Consider the following 19,114-nt stretch of genomic DNA (forward strand, 5'->3'; position numbering starts at 1 on the left):
TCAGAGCCCTTTGCTGTATTCTTTGTCGATTTTAAGATATTAGCAATTTTTTCAAGATATTAGCACTTAACTTGTCTTGAGGATTTACATTTCCTTCAATGGGGGAGTGTAATGGAAATCGTTACTCACACCCAAGATGGCGACTCCCTGTCTCTCCATGCGGATCCTGTTGGTCGCAGCGCTATGACGCCAGCGTCTTCCCGCCTGCTGATTGGTCGGAATGGACGCGGGCGTCAGAATGTGCGCTGGCGTCAGAACGCTGGCGTCGGGACCCCAGCGTCATGATGTCGTTGCGCCCAAAATTTTTGGAGCCAAGACTGGCCTATTTAAAACAACCTGGACACTGCAAACATTGCCCAAGTATAGGTTTCACTCTGTGTATTCCTGGGTGTGTTTATTGCTTGTATTCTCTGATTCCTGTGTACCGACCTTGCCTGTTTAAACGTATTTGACCCTTCTCTGCCTGGATTGAACTGTTGCCTGGACTTTCGACTACTCTCTTGCCTAAACCTTCTGTTACCGTGAACTCTGGTCTAACAACCTGCCTCCTCCTTGGTCCGCACTCCAACTGAGCCTTCGGGCCCTTACAGGGAGCTGATTAAATCTTGCACTGCATCAACCCAAAAAGTCTCTCTGTTGTAGGCTGTAAGCCCTCATAGGTTGGACCCTCTGAACAAGGGCTATCCAAATGGAGGCCCATGGGCTGGATGTGGCCCTCCAAAGGATTTTTTTGGCCCCCAATCTGCTCGGAGGCTCCATAGACTTCACTACATCACTTTATTATTTTAATTGAGTCAACATGCTGTATGACATTGGATTTACCCAATTGGTGGGACAGCACTGCTCTGAACTAATACTGAACTAAACAAATTAACCCAGCACTATCATTATACAACTTTAAGGAACTTATCTGAATTTGGCAAAAAGAGACACTTTTGGTTACATGGTTTGTACAAAGTATGCATAAGATGATGCGCCCCGCCAAGGCAGTGTCCATGCATCAGTCCTACCTAAGTGAAAAAGGGTATTTTCTTTGGGAGGAGAAAGACCATACCTGCTTCTCTCTTTATTTGGCATGACCTCTTCCAAAGAAACATTCAGCATTATGGGCTTTTAAGTAATCTGTAGGACTGTGTTTAGAGGGGCGGGGGTTGGGAGAGCAAGCATTAAAGGGAAAGCCACTTTCCTTTATAGAATATACAAAAACAAAAAATGCAGCTCATCCATGTGTTGCAATTAAAATCAGTCTGGTGCATGGGTGTGTGGCTTATATCATATACTGAACTAAACAAATTAACCCAGCACTATCATTATACAACTTTAAGGAACAATTGGATTAAAGAGAATTTATCTGAATTTGGCAAAAAGAGACACTTTTGGTTACATGGTTTGTACAAAGTATGCATAAGCTGATGCGCCCCGCCAAGGCAGTGTCCATGCATCAGTCCTACCTAAGTGAAAAAGGGTATTTTCTTTGGGAGGAGAAAGACCATACCTGCTTCTCTCTAACTCTGAACTAATGTCAGTTTGTGTTCATTGGACTGACTTCAGCTAAATACATTGTACCTCGATACATCTGGCACACGGTAAACAACAGCAATCTATAATTTTATCTGTGGAAGAATCATCCTAAATGTGACAAAAGTTCTTTGCATAAGTCCAATAGGCAAATAAGGTGACCCAGGCCACTGTGTAGATTCTGCTAAGCAAGTCCCACTTGAACCATTCCACTAATTGAATAGCTTTGGATAATTAATCAGGAAGTCAGCATTATGCTGTTGCCAACCACCCAAGCACCATGCTTTAATTGGTTTTCAATAATTAATAAGGAAAATCATTCATGATCTCACAATATACCAGAATTTAACAGAAATGGTGTTTGACTGCAGCCCTGGGAACTGATTTTTTTTGTTATCTATGACCAACATATAACCAGGAAAGTTCCAGTTTTCAGAAAGTTTGGAGAAAATGCATTAACGTCAAAGACTTCTGATTGGGAATGTAATTTATAAAGCTCTTAAGTTACCATCTGTACACAATCCATTCTCTCCTCTGGGTCCCATCCTTACCAGTTCAATGTGTTTTATAATAATGAGTCCTTTAGGGTCTAACCAAGGAACATCATTACAATGTCAGCACACACATAACAACCCTTGTTTTATTTCAGCTGCTGCTCTATGTTTTAGTGCTTCCTTCTGTTTTCTCCCTTAGGTATTTTATCTCTTGTTCCACACAGAATTCTCCAAGGAATTGTTTTGGGGGGGGGGGGTGGAACTGGATGGTTTTCTTATTCCTTCTAGTTTTTGTCCTTCAGCTTCCTGGCTACTACTCTGCTCCATCATAATTTATTCTGCGAAATCCTCCCTCAATATTGTTTTTTTTCTCACCAATTAACTTTTGTATGTCACATACAGAAGAAAAATACAGATTGTCATTCTCTGCTGCCCTGAAACAGTATCAGGTATAGAGAGTGAAGTCAGTCGTTGGTTGGATTCGGTTGCACCCAACCACTATTACAAGCTATAATATTAGCTCCAGCTAATGGAAAGACGAATATTTCTAACTATAATCAATTAAAAAATCTGTACTGTTTCTAAAATAATTAAGTCCCTTTCCACTGTCCCACTCTGAGCATTCTGTCTCTCCACATGCAGCTTTGTGTCAGAGTTGGTTATTGTAAAAGACAGTTAGCTCTCATTGTGTGCAGCACAATATCCTGAGACACGGTTATTTGTAATGGCAAAACATGGGCCCTGACCAAGAGAGTTGAGGAGTTTCTCAACAAATGGAAAGTGGAAGTTGCTAAGGTGAATATACAGCACCGAATAGGATGGAAATAAGCGGTAGTCCAGGAGCATCCGGGAGCTGTATCAGCTATACAGGGAACTCTTAGAAAATCTATATATAGAAAGAATATATTTTGTGCTATCAGTGCTGTAGCTTGTAGGGATAGTTGTGTTTCATAGATCTTAGCAATTGAGGCACATACCCAGTTCAGGATTCTGAATTGTCCAACCCCAGTCTATGGGAAATGGAAGCACTGCCCAGCTCAAGGCAACATATTCCTATTCTCCGATGCTCACAGACTCAGATTTGGATGTACAAATTAGGGTATGGATTTTGTCGAAACCAAGAAAATGATGTATTGTGGCATGCTATGTCTTCTTTATTTGGACTGCCTGAAGAGGGGACTCCAACAACCAAAGCAAACCACTTGACATAATATTTAAAGGTATCAGGGTCCATTTAGGAAGCACAGCTGCAGTTGCTGTCATGCAAAAATGGCCACAATCATCTTAGAAATGAATAGGGATGCACCGAATTCAGGATTCGGTTCGTGTTTTGGCACCTTTTTGAGCAGGAGTCGGATTAGGCCGAATCCTTCTTCCCGGCCGAACCGAATCCTAATTAGGGGCGGGGAGGGAAATTACGTGACTTTTTGGCACAAAACAAGGAAGTAAAATTTTTCCCCGCTTCCCACCCCTAATTTGCATATGCAAATTAGGATTCCGATTCGGTTAGGTATTCGGCCGAATCTTTCACGGAGGATTCGGGGGTTCGGCCAAATCCAAAAAAGTGGATTCGGTGCATCCCTAGAAATGAACGCCATTCATTAAAAGGTATTTGCATCCAAAGCCTCTGCTTGCACTGGCCAAGCGCCAATGCACCCCAAACTCGAAGGTGGTGGTAGTTCCAGGGTTCCCACAGCCACTTGCATCAATAGACGTGGTCAACTTCACACACAAATGACAAACACCAGAAATGACAACAGTGAAGCAATAAAGTGTCCAAGCCAAGCGCAACTCCAAAGCTGGAATTAAGAAAAAAAATTATGTTGTTCTTTTAAATGTCAGTGTTCCTCTGCTGTGATCTGAACCCTTATCCCTAAACAAGTGCCCTTCCACCAATGGTGCTGATAGTGTGAATTGACCGACCACTAGGGCACAGCAGCATCGCTAGTGCATGGCCAATAGTTCTCCCGAAATGAAGAATAAACAAGGAGCAACGTGGAAGTAAGGGAGTTCCAAATCCAAATACAGATCGTGGTGAAAAAAACAGAAAACAAGAATAGTGTAGCGTTCCTGGTATGGTCACACACCCAGTGTTAATGATGTACAAAGAATCAGTGTTAGAATAGATACTTCTACCTTTTACTAACAGATAATAGTGCTGTTAAAGCATCAAGTTGCCAGTGGTTGACCAAAAAGGGATACTAATAATACTGTTAATTCCCACACTTCAGTTCATGTGAAACTCTCGCTGTATCTTATACTCACAAACTTCAGGAAAAACAATTGCACATCAAGGGGCACATTTACTATTGGTCGAATATCGATGGTTAATTAACCCTCGATATTCGAACCTCAAAGTTAAATCCTTCGACTTCGAATATCGAAGTCGAAAGGATTTAGCGCAATTCCTTCGATCGATCGAACGATTCGAAGGACTTTAATTCATCGATCGAACAATTTTCCTTCGATCACAAATTGCTAGGAAAGCCTATGGGGACCTTCCCCATTGGCTAACATTGGTGCTCGGTAGGTTTTAGGTGGCGAAGTAGGTGGTCAAAGTTTTTTTTAAAGAGACAGTACTTCGACTATCGAATGGTCGACTAGTCGAACGATTTTTAGTTCGAATTGTTCGATTCGAAGTCATAGTCGAAGGTGGAAGTAGCCAATTCGATGGTCGAAGTAGCCAAAAAAATACTTTGAAATTCGAAGTATTTTTCCTTCTAATCCTTCACTCGGGCTAAGTAAATGTGCCCCCAACTGTTAGCAGCCATCTTCCGATATTCCTTCCTCCTTAGTGGACAATAAAGAGAAATGTGCGTTATCGTTTTATACTTTAATAAACAGTAGTAAAATTGCACTCACACATTTTCTTCAGTGCATTGCTTTTAAGAACAAGGTTAAAAGTCCCTGCAATAAAAGCACAAGTCTCCAGCATCTCTCAGAAGACAAGGCGCATGTCTCCGGTTCGCCTCTGCACATTTCCGCATCCGCCACCACTCGTCGCTTTACGCCTGTATGGCTTCCTCCAGGAGTAATGACGTTCTCTTTGAAAGTCCAAGTAAGGGAACCATGAGTCCATTAGACAATTATCCTTTTATAAAAACAGTACTAAGCAAATATCCAAAACAGGCCAGAAAGAGAACATATACATAAAAAAAAAATTAAATAATGGCAACACTGAAACCAAGTATCAAGTATTTGCAATTCTATCACAGCAGCAAAAGGCCTCAAAGGATACAAAGCTGTGCATGTATTTATTATATGTTATATCATTACATCTGTTCATGGCATTAACCTCTGCAGATTTGACCAGATCACATCTCGGCGTTTTCATCTTAACCATGCTCTACTCTTTTAAACATTATTAAATAAACATTATTACCAACCCATTGTCACGTTAGCAGTTATACACTGCCCTCTATCGCTTTATTGGCCACATAACAGATATAGCAGAAAGAGAGGGGAAAAAAACCCTAGGAGCCAATTACCGAATCCAAACAAATGTCCTGCTGTGCCCAAAAACAGCTGCATGATGCTTCGGAGATTTTAACATAATTATATTGCTGGACAGCGGCCAAATGGCGCATTATTGAAGGCGATGCGGCCAAATGCAGCACAGCTTTATTATTCCATTATAAAGCGTTTTGTGTTTTGGAACTTGGAAGAGACAGCCGATAATAATAATTAGAATGATACAAAGAGAAGCGTCGCTGGTAATTTGTACAGTTCTCTGAATGCCATGTACGACATGCTCAGCAACCTGACGGATACAGGTGTAACACCTTGGGACATCAGCTGAGCAGGCACTCAAGTTTATCATTTATAATATATACAAGAGCCATGAATATCCTGTAAATTATATTCCTATAACACACACAAGTCAAGAATATCCTGTAAATTATATTCCTATAATACACAAAAGCTATGAATATCTTGTAAATTATATCCTTATAAACGGTGAGTTCTGATGTCATCAGTTATAAACGGTGAGTTCTGATGTCATTTCTGTCACATGACTCACTGAAACTTGTGTATTATAATAAATAAAGTACCCCCAGTTGTAAAATATAAGGATATTAGAAGTTACCTCGGAGTTCCATGACCTGTATAAAAACATTTGACTTTCAGGCCTCGTGTTTTTATATGGTCATGAAACTCCTCGGTAACTTATAATATCCTTATAATTTACAAGAGGGGGTACTTTATTCACTATATAATACACAAGCGTCAAGAATATCCTTTAAATTATATTCCTATAAATGATGCACTTTACAGATACAGCAGAAACTTGTGTACAAGTATGGGACCTGTTATTCAGAATGCTCGGGATTTTCCATAAAATGGATCCTTCTGTTATCTGGATCTCCATACCTTAAGGGGTTATTTATCAAAGGTCAAATTTTAGAGGTGTGTGAGTTTTTTTATTCTTCGAATGAACTCACAAATGAAATGGTTTCTAATTTAAGAAAAAACTCGAAAGGAAAACTCGAATCAGTGAATTCTGGGTTAATAAACCCGAATCGTGTTTTCGGCAAAAACAAACTTGAACAGCTCAAATTGATCGAGTTTTCAAGCGAAACAGACATAACCATCTGAATAACCTGTTGGGTGCTGGACCAAATTGCAGCACAATGACCTAACCTTATCTCCATATAACAACAAGATGAGAATTCACAAGGCTGAAAGAAGCAGGCGATAGCACAACCCTACAATACCTGCAACACCTCAAGTAAAGGGAAGACCATGATACCATATCTGCCATGTAATTGTAAGGAAGTGAACTCCACTACTGCAGGTGGCTCAGAAGGGTAATGACTTCTAAGAGAAGGCAAGAGTCAACGCTCTCCAGATGCTTCTAACATCTGAAATCTAAAGCACCTACTCATCTGGTATGCAAGAAAAAAATGCCCTGGATACTGAATACCCAATAACCAGAAAATTGGACACACAGACAGAACAAACCCAAATAAGTCTGCCTTCCAGACAAAGCAGAAACCTGACCACTGAGCCACTATGATGTTCCACTTTTGCCAGCAATTTAACCGGAGAGTCTGAAGCCGTGGAATGTGCCGAAATCCTTTGATAGGACCCGAAAGCCACGAAAAGAGCTGAAAGCCTCCGATTAGACAAGAAGAAGAAGAGAATGAAGAAGACCTTTAAAGGCAAGTTCCACTGAACACCAATGACATTTTTTCTTCTTAAACCCTGCCCACCCCTAGTCTCTTAACTTTTATGGGGGACAATGGCCACCAATGTTTTTAAAAAAACTTTTATGGGAGACCCTGGCTGCCAAATTTTTTTGACTTATAGGGGGGCCGTGACAAGCAATGATTTTTTTTAACTTGTAGGAGGGCAGTGACCTAAATCCATTAGGGCTACTGGTTCCATGTGAGCAAGAGCGCATCACACTGCAGAACAGAATAGGAGCACACTGCCTGCCAGTCCACTTGCCTATCCATTAGGGCGAATAGCCAGAACTCGGAAGAGTGCAGGTCAGCATAGGATCCCATTACCTGCCAGTCCAGTTAGCTATTTCCAATAGGGCTACTGGCTTCAAGTGAGAAATGGCTAGAGCCCACTGCAGAACAGAATAGGAACACATACCTTATCTGCTGCTCATTATGCCAGGCTGTAATCAGGCCACTAAAAAGCCCCCCCCCCATATTGTAAGACACCAGGTTCATTCCCCAGACAGACAGGCCTCACAAGCCTATGGAAAACAAAAGCACTTACCTGAGGCTCCTGGAACAGCATTCTGGGCTGCTGAGTTAGAGAATGGGCAGAACCATTTTTTTTTTTTTTAATAAAAAACCTCAACCTTAGGACACACTGAGATGAATCGCAGGCGTCATGTCAGATGCGCCGAATATAAGCTAAATAATAGGAATGTCGGATGTTGTCTCTACATGTATCAGACAATACATGACTGTCGGATGAAGACGCAACATGCATCGTTCACGTCCGACAGTTGTGTCGGATGCAAGCAGCGACAACGTCCCACATTCCTATTAAATTAGATTCGGCGCATCCGACGTGACATCTGTATTTCATCTCCATGCATCGGAATGGATGCTTTCGCAAGTAAAAGCACTTGTGTAGTTCTACCCTAAGGCTTGGCAGAATGTGTTGGTGCTATTTAAATGAGATAAAAATAAATGAACCAGTGATGCTTCCTTGGGCTAAAGACCCCCAACAAACACGGAGTAGGTGGAAGAGGAAGGAGTTTCACACACCACCGGGCAGTATAAAGTTAATGGTAAGAAATCATTATTATGAAATCATTGCTGGGTGCAGGCACATGCATCAGATTTCGGCAACGAAAAAATAGAGTTTGCACCAAAAACCACCACACACTGCACCCTGCCTGCATCAGGTCCAGGTACAGAAGAAAGCTAAGTCAGTGTTGGGGCAGATTTTTGGCTTTCCGCAGGCCAAGATCAGCCTCAGCTAATGACCTATGAGATTAGGGATGAGATTAATGGAGGTGGTGGGGGTTAAGATTGTGCATTCTCCCTATTGTGTCAGATATTTAAACAGGTTGGTTGGTATTTTGAAATAAAGAAGCAGAAAACAGGCAGCTATGATACAATTTTTATTGCAATAATATAGGCATCCCAGTAAAAAGTAGACAAACGCAAATTTGGCATTTTGCTGGAGCACAATACTGAAGTTTTATCCTCGTCACAGTAGTAATTAAGGAACTTAATGCCGGATCGCTTCACAACGTCAGATACATTATCCAAAGTCTAGTTTTCAAAACAGAAAATAAACCCATAAAGAGGCCGACGGTGTTTTGAGATTTACGTTGGGTAAATGCACTATTTGCGTCAATATTAGTATCATTGGTTAGAATAACTGATATGGTATATTCAATGGAAACAGCCCTAAGTTTATTTTATTTTTTTGAGAACATCCAGTTTTTCGGCACTAAGGGGCACATAAAAGTCCAATGTTCTTTTACCATATTACATCTGCCTATTTAAGTGCTTGTAAATATTAGTGACTGCTATTTGCAAAAGGTTTAAAGCCAAAATGTAAAAGCCGGATAAGTGTTATTCCTCTATGGACGACAAATTAAATGAAGCACAAGGATAAAGCCTTGTTTGCCACTTAGGAGTTGCCATTTGTTTAATGCCCAAAATCATCATGAAATTAAAAGCATTTCTCATGCATAAGCCGGGAATACATTGGAAAGAAAAGGTGCCCACAATGTAGTGTCAATGTTTATACTTTAAAAGGGATCCCATTAAATGGACCAAAGGATTCATTGTCCCAACCCCAAGAGTCAATGTCACATTATCTCTAGAATATAAAGGTATTAGTATAATAACAAAAATGTGATTAAATATAGCCTTCCCCCCAACATTCCCTGCTCTTTTTTCCCTAAAGCCTATGGCACAAAGAGCAGTTTTGGGTGTTGTCCTCTTTGCAATTTTCCATGGAACCAACGCAGCAAAAACACTAGGGATGCACCGAATCCAAGGTTTTGTCCAAGTTTCTGACAAATTTGAGGCTTTTTTGTTCAAATCGTTCATGGATTTTATTTGCTTTGGTATTCGTTAAAATATCCATGGGAGATTCGATATTCGATAAGTAGAATTGGTGCATCCCTATAAAACCATTGTTGCATTCAAGAATCTATAATTTTCATGAAATTCACAATTCAAATCTAGTGAAAACATTTTCAAAAATCACTATAAAGATTCGCAGCAATGAGGACTGACCGGTGGCCATTTGAGCTTTGCGATGCTGAGTTATTAGCAAGAGAAAATCACATCAGGCAACACCAAAACCTTAACATGTGCCATGGGTCTTATACTCCATTTTTAATATGAAAGCTGGTCAGAATCAGAATTATCCACACCAGGTATAGCACCTGACATATCGGATGTTCGTCAACAATTATCTTGTATTAGTTGGTTAATAGGGATTTGTTCTTTAACCCGAGTTGTGCCCAAAGAAATAAAATTGGTTGTCAGCATTGTACTATCAACAAACATATATATATATATAAAATACAAAATCATCCCACGTACATATTAGAAGTGTAGATTTCCCATTGACATTTTAGCTGTGCGTCTCCCAAGCTTTGTATTTAGGGTTACAGAAGCAAAATAAAACATACACAACACATGATCAGCGGCACCCGCATATGACGGCTCTACAAAGTATTCCTACCGGTGAAGTTCCTACCGGTGAAGTTTATTTTACTGTAAAGAGCAAAATCCCGTCCACACCGAGAAATCGTATGAAAAAAATGAGGTAGTGTGTTTCCTTTTCCATGAGAGCGCCATAGGTTTATTTTCTCCTTTCGGTAACCCAGGCTGAAATCCAGTGCTTTAGAAATGTGCTAAATGCGGGTACAACTGTCCCACGCTAACCATGAGCAACTGAAACAGAGGAAATTCGATTTGTATTGGAAATTGCAGGATGGACAAATCTTAAACAATGTGCCAAATGCGGGTACAACTGCTCCACGCTAACCATGAGCAACAGAAACAGAGGAAATTCGATTTGTGTCGGAAATGGATGGACAAATCTTAAACACAACTTAAAAAGACAAAGCGAACTGCTATAAAAAAAAATGAACCGCCGGCAATATTAAGCATACGACACATGCATGCGCTAAATGTAGAATTATAGCTGCTTCTATCCAAACGAGCATTCCTAGAAGATATTGTATATATTTATAGCATTAGAGTCAGATTTTTTCTCTCTAGCAGAGACGTCTGCTCAGCTTTGAGGTAGGATGGTTTAATGTTCCCTTCATCTGGGAGGTCTACACTGGAGATCTCTGACTGTTGTTTAAAGGCACTCAACTCAAAGATGGGCATTTGCCTAGAGGAATGCGCAACATGGATATTATCAAATTAAAGGGGCTTGCCTACGTTCCTGCTAGTTTCTCAAAGCTTACGTTGACTATACACTTGCTTCTCCACTCATTGGGTCACCAATATGATTAGGCAATTTGTGCTTGACCAATAGTCACCAGTTAGATCACAGAAGATACCTGCAAGCCTGACGGGAGAAGACTACATCTATGGCCTGACGCATTACTATTTTTAGGTACAGTTAGCTTTGTTGCCCCCCAAAAATACCATTATCCCCTGAAGCACAATATTTCATGAAATTAAAAATGGCAAAGTGATTAAAATAATTTAGTTTAGAGGGGTTTTAGCTTGCAAAAAAAAAAAAAAAAAATGAAAACCCAATGGCATTGTTAGAAGAATAAAATATTTAATATTTCGTGTTGATGTTGAAAATATTAGGGGCAGATTTATCAAGGTTCGAATTGTAAAAAAAAAAAAAAAAAAAAATTGTGTCAAAACTCACAAATTCTAATTTAAAAGCACCAACTCGAATGTAAATTTGAATATGAGATCGATCACGATCATGGAAACAGTTCTAATTCAAATATTCGCCACCTAAAACCTGCCAAATTAATTTACAAGTCAATAGCGGAGGTCATTGAACCATTTGTATATGTTAATTGTCTTCCTGACTTTCGATTTGAATTTTCGGGTTGGACTTTTCGGTTGATTATTAGACATTCAAGTTTTTCCATAAATAACCGCCCATTCCAGTAAAAAAAAAAAATTCACATAAATTCGACCTTTGATAAACCCCTTGAAGTAGCTAAATTGCACAATTATAGATGAATCTGGAACCATGGTCCATCATAACTGAGCCTGTCTCAAGTCTGCACTCTTCTCCCTTTACTCATTAATGCTACGGTGCACAGTATCTTAAAGACTGGGACTCTTGAAGGCTGTACCTAGTTCCCATGCTGCTCTAGACAAGTCCTTCTGAAATGGGAGTTGTGGGGGGGATATGTTATATATGACACTCACTGGTGTATGCCACTTGAACTTCTAGGCCCAGGTGATCAAATTTTTATTGATATATCAATATAAAAAAAAATAAGCCCTCATTCAACAATGGATGATTGAACTTTATCACTGCTATCAAGATTATCCATTCCAGTTCAGGTATAGCCAAATTAAAATTTTGCTTCGTCTGTAGTTACATATATCGTGTGATCTAGCAAAGAATCAATGTCAACCCCCAGCATTCACACCTGTGGTTTTCTGGAGCCAGAAAGGGTCCCAAATAGACATCCTTTCTTCTATCATTCTATCAGCCTTAAAGCAGAACTGCATTTTATTGTGTTGCCAATACGCAAATAACCAGCTGTAAGCTTCCCAAATAAACATAAGCTATATAAAGACTGTAAATATTTTTTACCCAATAATCTATTTGCTCGATGAAGGGCCACTCATTTTATATCTACTAACCTCTCAAAGAAACATAAAGCAAATCTATATCATCAAACACGATGTTCCCCAGATTTATATATGTTAATGTGTGCTTACTCTCTGCGATATTTAACTACAAAAATTGATGAATACCACAACAAAAAAGAGCTAAATTCCAGGGCACTTCTTTATTCTTACCTAATGCTGGCCATAGACTCAAAGATCCGCTCGTTTGGCGACATCGCCAAACCAGTGGATCTTTCCCCGATACGCCACTTAAGGGAAGTGCTATATCGGGGGTAATTTGAACGTTTGGCCGTATGGCTGAACGATCGAATTACGATGCGCCAAGGGGCTCTGACGGGTTGGTCAGATAGAAATCAAACCTTCCCGATCGATATCGTGGCCAGATATCGATCGGGAAAACCCATCAGAAGACCAATGTCTCAATCATTCCTGAGTAATCCGATAGGTGATCAAAGCGTGGACCCGTGAACAAGTTTATGGCTACTCAAAATCCCCCAAAACGGAACATTGGTCCCAAATTTCCTACGCTGGGGCTGATGAGATCAGTGCAAGCAGGATAACCAAGAAAACAGCCAGATATACAATACTCCAAACAAGGGCTGAACGTTTAGACATTTCTTCTAACAAGCCGAAACAATTACAAAATGATTATATATTTAAAACGTTTTTCTTGTTTACTGAAAAACCCAAGAGTGTTGCCGGCTGTGCTCGGATACTTTTCTACAGAACCTGCATTAAAAACGGGAAAGCAAATGAAACTGAGGAATAAACAAAGGAACAGAATGTCAAATTTTGTTTAGTTTGCCTAAAAGTCGAAAGGATTATTCAATGCAAATCTGTAAAAGGTGATTTTAAACAACTCTATTTACATACACGCTAGCTCTTAGAATTAGGGGCATATGTACCAAAAACCATATGGTCGTTTATTTGACTAACCTTCTTTGCACTAATCAAAAAAAAACAAACATTTCTTTCGATCGGGCTCTGTTTCCAACCAAGAAATTTGGAGGAATTTTTCTCATATCCCAGTATTCAGTGCAGTCTCCAGCTTTTTGGCGAGTAAGCAACATCTTGGAAAAGCTTGAATATTCATGTTTTTCGAGAACGAAAAATTTCATATAAGATTCCAAAATTTTGAATATCTGATTCCGATCGATTCAGGATTGGCTTCGGATGGCAAAGCATTTATAAATTTTGGGGCGAAAACTGATCAGTTTTGCGTTAGTCTCATTAAACGCGAATCTGCAGCCTCGACCTTTGATAAAGTGCCCCTTGGAGTTTGCGTTTAACACTAGCGGTCTACGCTCAGACGATGGCTGTTGCCTTACGTTTTTAAGGGCTTTATAAGTGCATTTTATTAATGCAACATTGGGACTATATTAAACCAGAGAGAATCTGACTGCAAAGAATGAAACTCCAACTTTGAATGCAAAACCAATTGTGTTCATCTGTGTATAAAGTTAGAAAAGTGGATTGTTGAAATGTCGAATTTGTGGATTTATAACTACAAGGTTATATAAACATTTACGTACACACTTCATAAGTGTATGTGTAGAATTATTACTGATTACAAGGGTAGAAATACCATAAAGCACCTTTAAAGTACAATCATGCAGGGGTTTAAAGAAAGCACGCATTTTTGCCGAATAATGTTTCCACACCCAGGACCGAAAATTAAATATGGTTCTCTGTACCCAGAATAAAACAATCCAAGAATCAAAAATTGATATAGGTATATACGTATTATAAAAGTGTGGGCCGCTAACATTTAGCACTGTACTGAAATCAGTTTTGGGAAAAAAAAAAAAAAAAGAGGATTTTTTGTAGAGCAGCACATTGCATCATGCACATTAAATAAAAAGGAAACAGCCATTTTGGATGGGATATATTCATATAAAAATAAATGCTTAAAATGGATTTTCTTCTCTGTTCCCGATCTTTTTTATATTGTTAAAAAATGAAATATTGCTTCCCTCTGTCACCGAGGACAAATCAGCGATTCAGCGGCCGGGAGGGCTGAATGGAGCGGGTGGAGTTTAATAAAAATCAGCTTTTTAGTTTATGTTTGCTCGTCAGTAGTGCATTTAGCAGTCATTTGCTTGCAGAAATCAATTATACCAGACTGGCTATTATTACCGGCTGGTGCAATGCTTTCGGTGGCGGCAGTTTGAGGTGAAAGAGTACCATTACAGACATCGGGTTGCCGGCCTGTCTCCACGGCGGGTAATCCTTCGGCAAAGTCATGGCACGCCTGCAACATGGAGTCACACTGGAGAAGCGTTTTATCCTTTTCCGTGATTAAAAAGGAGAGGGGACACTCGGAGCTGGAATATTTGGCGAGGATTTGCATTTGCTCTCGGCTCAGGGCAGCTTCTCGGCATACCTGCTGGCAAAGTCCAGTCAGATTTTGCTTGGTCTCTCCCAAAGTGGTTAGTATTTGGTCCCTCTCTTTCAGCAAGTGTTTTTTTTCTTTTTGCTACAAAAAATAAAAATAGTATTAAAAATAGATCATACCATTATTAATGAGGGCAAGTATATGATTTTCTCTTTTGCTGGACATTCTGTGCACAACCAAGCTCTCAAACATGTGTTTAGTCAGAATCGGTGATTTGTCAGAATTAAAGGGATACTGTCATGGGAAAACATGTTTTTTTTAAAAACACATCAGTTAATAGTGCTGCTCCAGCAGAATTCTGCACTGAAATCCAATTCTCAAAAGAGAAAACAGATTTTTTTTATATTCAATTTTGAAATCTGACATGGGGCTAGACATATTGTCAGTTTCCAGCTGCCCCCAGTCATGTGACTTGTGCTCTGATAAACCAGTCACTCTTTACTGCTGTACTGCAAGTTGGAATGATATCACCCCCCTCTCTTTCCTCCCCAGCAGCCTAACAACAGAACAATGGGAAGGTAACCAGATAGCAGCTCCCTGACACAAGATAACAGCTGCCTGGTTGATCTAAGAAGGACACTCAATAGTAAAAGTCCCACTGAGACTGATTCAGTTACATTAAGTAGGAGAAATAACAGCCTGCCAGAAAGTAGTTCCATCCTAAAGTGCAGGCACAAGTCACATGACTGGGGGCAGCTGGGAAACGGACAATATGTCTAGCCCCATGTCCGATTTCAAAATTGAATATAAAAGTATCTGTTTGCTCTTTTGAGAATTGGATTTCAGTGCAGAAGTCTGCTGGAGCAGCACTATTAACTGATGTGTTTTGAAAAAAAAAAAAAAACATGTTTTTCCATGACAGGATCCCTTTAAGTATTTGAGGCTTTTTTTCTGGAAGAGCAGAGGCCACAAAATGTGGTTGATTCAATTTTTAAGATGGACAAACATAATTACAAACATGCAGGGTTGTAATTTAAATACGTTCCTAGGGGGGGTCAGCCCACATACAGCTTACAAGAAAACAGCAGACTGTTCGCATAACATCCTTCATGTTTTATCTGTATAATGACGCATAGGCCGATGTCCCAAGGACATGTATGGGATTTTGTAACCAGCCCAATTGATATATGGACAATTTTCGTCCCCCCCCCATACATAGGCCAATAAGCTGCGACATACTCTCGGAATGACCCTCTATGTCTAGAGTAATGATTTGTTTTCAGGGTAACAACTACACGAAACAATAAGATAGTGAATAAAGTAACATAAGGATATTATAAGTTACCAAGGAGTTCCGTATAAAAGCACAAGGCCGAAGGCGGAGTGTTATTATACAGGTCATGGAACTCCGAGGTGACTTCTAATATCCTCATATTTTACAACAAGGGGTACTTTATTTATTATAATACACAAATTTCAGTGAGTCATGTGACAGAAATGACATCACTAGGCTCCAATTATAGCCAATTGCATCCCTAGGCACCTTTATATAGTGAATAAAGTACCTCCTCTTGTAAAGTATAAGGATATTATAAGTCACTGAGGAGTTTCATGACCATTTAAAAACATGAGGCCAAGGCGGAGTGCTTTTATACAGGTCATGGGACTCCGAGGTTACTTCCAATATCCTCATATTTTCCAACAAGGCATACCGTATTTATTTATACTGATGACATCACTAGTCACCGTTTATAAGGATATAATTTACAAGATATTCATGGCTTTTGTGTATTATATAGTGAATAATGTACCCCCTCTTGTAAATTATAAGGATATTATAAGTTACCGAGGAGTTTCATGACCGTATAAAAACACTGAGGTAAATCTAATATCCTTATATTTTGCAACTGGGGGTACTTTATTTATTAGAATACACAAATTTCAGTGAGTCATGTGACAGAAATGACATCAGAACTCACTGTTTATAACGGATTACATCAGAACTCGCCGTTTATAAGGATATTTATAGCTTTTATGTTTTATAAGGCTATAACATACAGGATATTCATGGCTCTTGTGTATTATATCACTATATCCTTAATATAAAAGTGAGCCTGTTAGAATGGAGTAGCTGAATACCCTTATAAGAACTATAACTATAAACAAGACATCTAGTAAACTAAGAGTATATACAAGAGGCATGTGAGTAGCACAGTACAGCAACTCGTACCAGCTTAATGATTTCACACTCCAGGTTCTGGATGCAATCCAGTTTCCGCTTGCGGCATCGCTGGGCAGCTATGCGATTTTTACTTCTCCGGCGTATGTCGTGAATGCAGTCTAACTGCTCCGCACTGAGACTGTGCTTTTTAACCAGTGCTTGGAAGTCATATCGGGAAAGGGAAATGATCTTTTGTGCGTTGAATGGCAGTTTTGTCTGGAAGAAATGGCAAAAATTAGCGAAGAATAAAATGTAAAACCCTACGCACGACTCCTTCAATTAACTTATCAACAACAATTAAACCGTCACAAGATACCAATATGAATCAATATATATCATTTAGCAAAAGTCAGATGGAGGCCAAAAATATTAGACATTTGGACTTGAAATGCAACATGAAATGTCATTTGGAATTAATGATAAGTATAGTACAGGTATGGGACCTGTTATCCAGAATGCTCGGGCTTTCCAGATACCGGATCTTTCCTTAATTCGGATCTTCATACCTTAAGTCTACTAGAAAATCATTTAAACATTAAATAATCCAAAAGGCTGGTTTTGCTTCCAATAAGGATTGATTAGATCTTGGTTGGGATCAAGTACAAGCTACTGTTTTATTATTACAGAAAAAAAGGAAATCATTTTTAAACATTTTAATTATTTGGATAAAATGGAGTCTATGGGTGACGGCCTTTCCATAATTCGGACCATTATGGATAACGGGTTTCCAGATAATGGATCTGTACTTTATTTAAAATATTGAGCATATATCACAGTTTATTAAAGAAATACAAACATACAAGTACCTTCGCTGCACCTGTTTGAAGCAGAAATTAACTTGCGGCTGCATTTCCAGCACTTTGCAGTATCTACTATTTTGGGTAGTGTGTCAGCAAGCAGGCTGATGAGCAACACTGCAGCCATGCTAGTTGAGTACCTGACCCAATCCAGTAAGTTATTGGACATGACACATAAACCTTAGCCAATAAACAGAGGAGCGCGAGGATAGGAAAGTGTGATGCTCCTGTAGCTCCAATCATTCAGGTGACAAGGTCTGGCTACTGGAGTGGTGTTTGTCCGTTTGGTTGGTTTGCATGTCAATCAGCTGGATGCAGAAGAATCCCAGAAATGATTTGACCACATTTAGCCTACTAGTTGGGGGGGGGGGGGGGTTACCGTTTTTAGCACTGATGGTTTTTTTTAGCGGTGGTGTGGGCGGGATCAAGGGTGGGGCATACTTATCCAATAAACTTTAATAACACAATACAAGCTGTTCAGAATGGATCTCCATGACCTGTCAGGGTAATGGCACACTAAGATTTGGGGAGATTTAGTTGCCCGGCGACATATCGCCTCTTCTTCGGGTGCCTAATCTCCCCTTCTTCGGGTGACTAATCTCCTGAAAAGCCTTCCTGCCTTCGGAAAATGAAGCACTCCGAGTGCCATCCCTCCGGCGATTTAGATTCTAGCCGGCGAGAAGGCTTTTCGGGAGATTAGTCGCCCAAAGAAGAGGCGATTTGTAGCCGGGCGACTAAATCTCCCCGAAATCTGCCCTTACCCTTAAAAGGGTGGTTCACCTTCCAATACTTTTTCCAGTTCAGTTGGTTTCAGACAGATCACCTGAAATAAAGACTTTTTCCAATTACTTTCTATTTTCTATATGTGACCATTTTTCTAATATTGAAGTGTAAAGTCTAATTTTTCACCTTCTAAAACAGCTCTGGGAAGTGTATGTGTGTGGGGAGGGGGGGGGGTCGCCGACACTGTTACCTATTCTAAATTGATACATTTCTTTGTCCCTGAATTTCATTAAAGGCGGCTGTTAGAATTGATACAACAGTTGCCAATACTCCAGAGATGCTGCTGAGAAATGTATCAACGAAATGATGCAAAATTGTAACAGTTCAGGATCTGCACCTGAATCGCTTAGGTTTTGAAAAAATGGTAAAAAAATAAAAAATAGAGAGTAACTGAAAAAAAGTATTTGTCTGGGTGACAAGCTGAAATTAATTGAACTGGAAAAAGTGTTTAAGGGTCAGTCCTCACGAGCAGATTCGGGGAGATTAGTTGCCCCAGCGACAATCTCCCCAAACTGCCTTCCCCCTGCCCTCCGCCGACTAAAATGAAAATCGCCCGCGGCAATGCGTTTTCCGAAGTCGTCCAAGGCTGCTTCACGAGGAAACTTCCGGCAACTTCAGAAAACAAAGCGCCGTCTGTGAATTGCTGCAGGCGATTTTCCTTTTAAGCGGGCAATAGCCCGCAT

General features: G+C 39.9%; 1 protein-coding gene across 2 annotated transcripts in view; it reads right to left on the reverse strand.

Annotated features, from left to right (window-relative positions):
* Positions 1 to 13,197: 13,197 nt before the first annotated feature.
* bach1.L (BTB and CNC homology 1, basic leucine zipper transcription factor 1 L homeolog) overlaps positions 13,198 to 19,114 on the reverse strand; it is a 37,738-nt gene continuing 31,821 nt past the window's right edge. For both annotated transcript variants that reach the window (XM_018245955.2, XM_018245954.2), the window contains exons 4-5: positions 16,861 to 17,067; positions 13,198 to 14,771 (exon numbers count right to left, since the gene is read on the reverse strand). In XM_018245955.2, coding sequence (XP_018101444.1) covers positions 14,355 to 14,771; positions 16,861 to 17,067 — 624 coding nt within the window. In that variant the 3' untranslated portion in view covers positions 13,198 to 14,354. The remainder of the gene's footprint in view (positions 14,772 to 16,860; positions 17,068 to 19,114) is intronic.

This window comes from Xenopus laevis, chromosome 2L, assembly GCF_017654675.1.
Source record: "Xenopus laevis strain J_2021 chromosome 2L, Xenopus_laevis_v10.1, whole genome shotgun sequence".
Taxonomy (NCBI): domain Eukaryota; kingdom Metazoa; phylum Chordata; class Amphibia; order Anura; family Pipidae; genus Xenopus; species Xenopus laevis.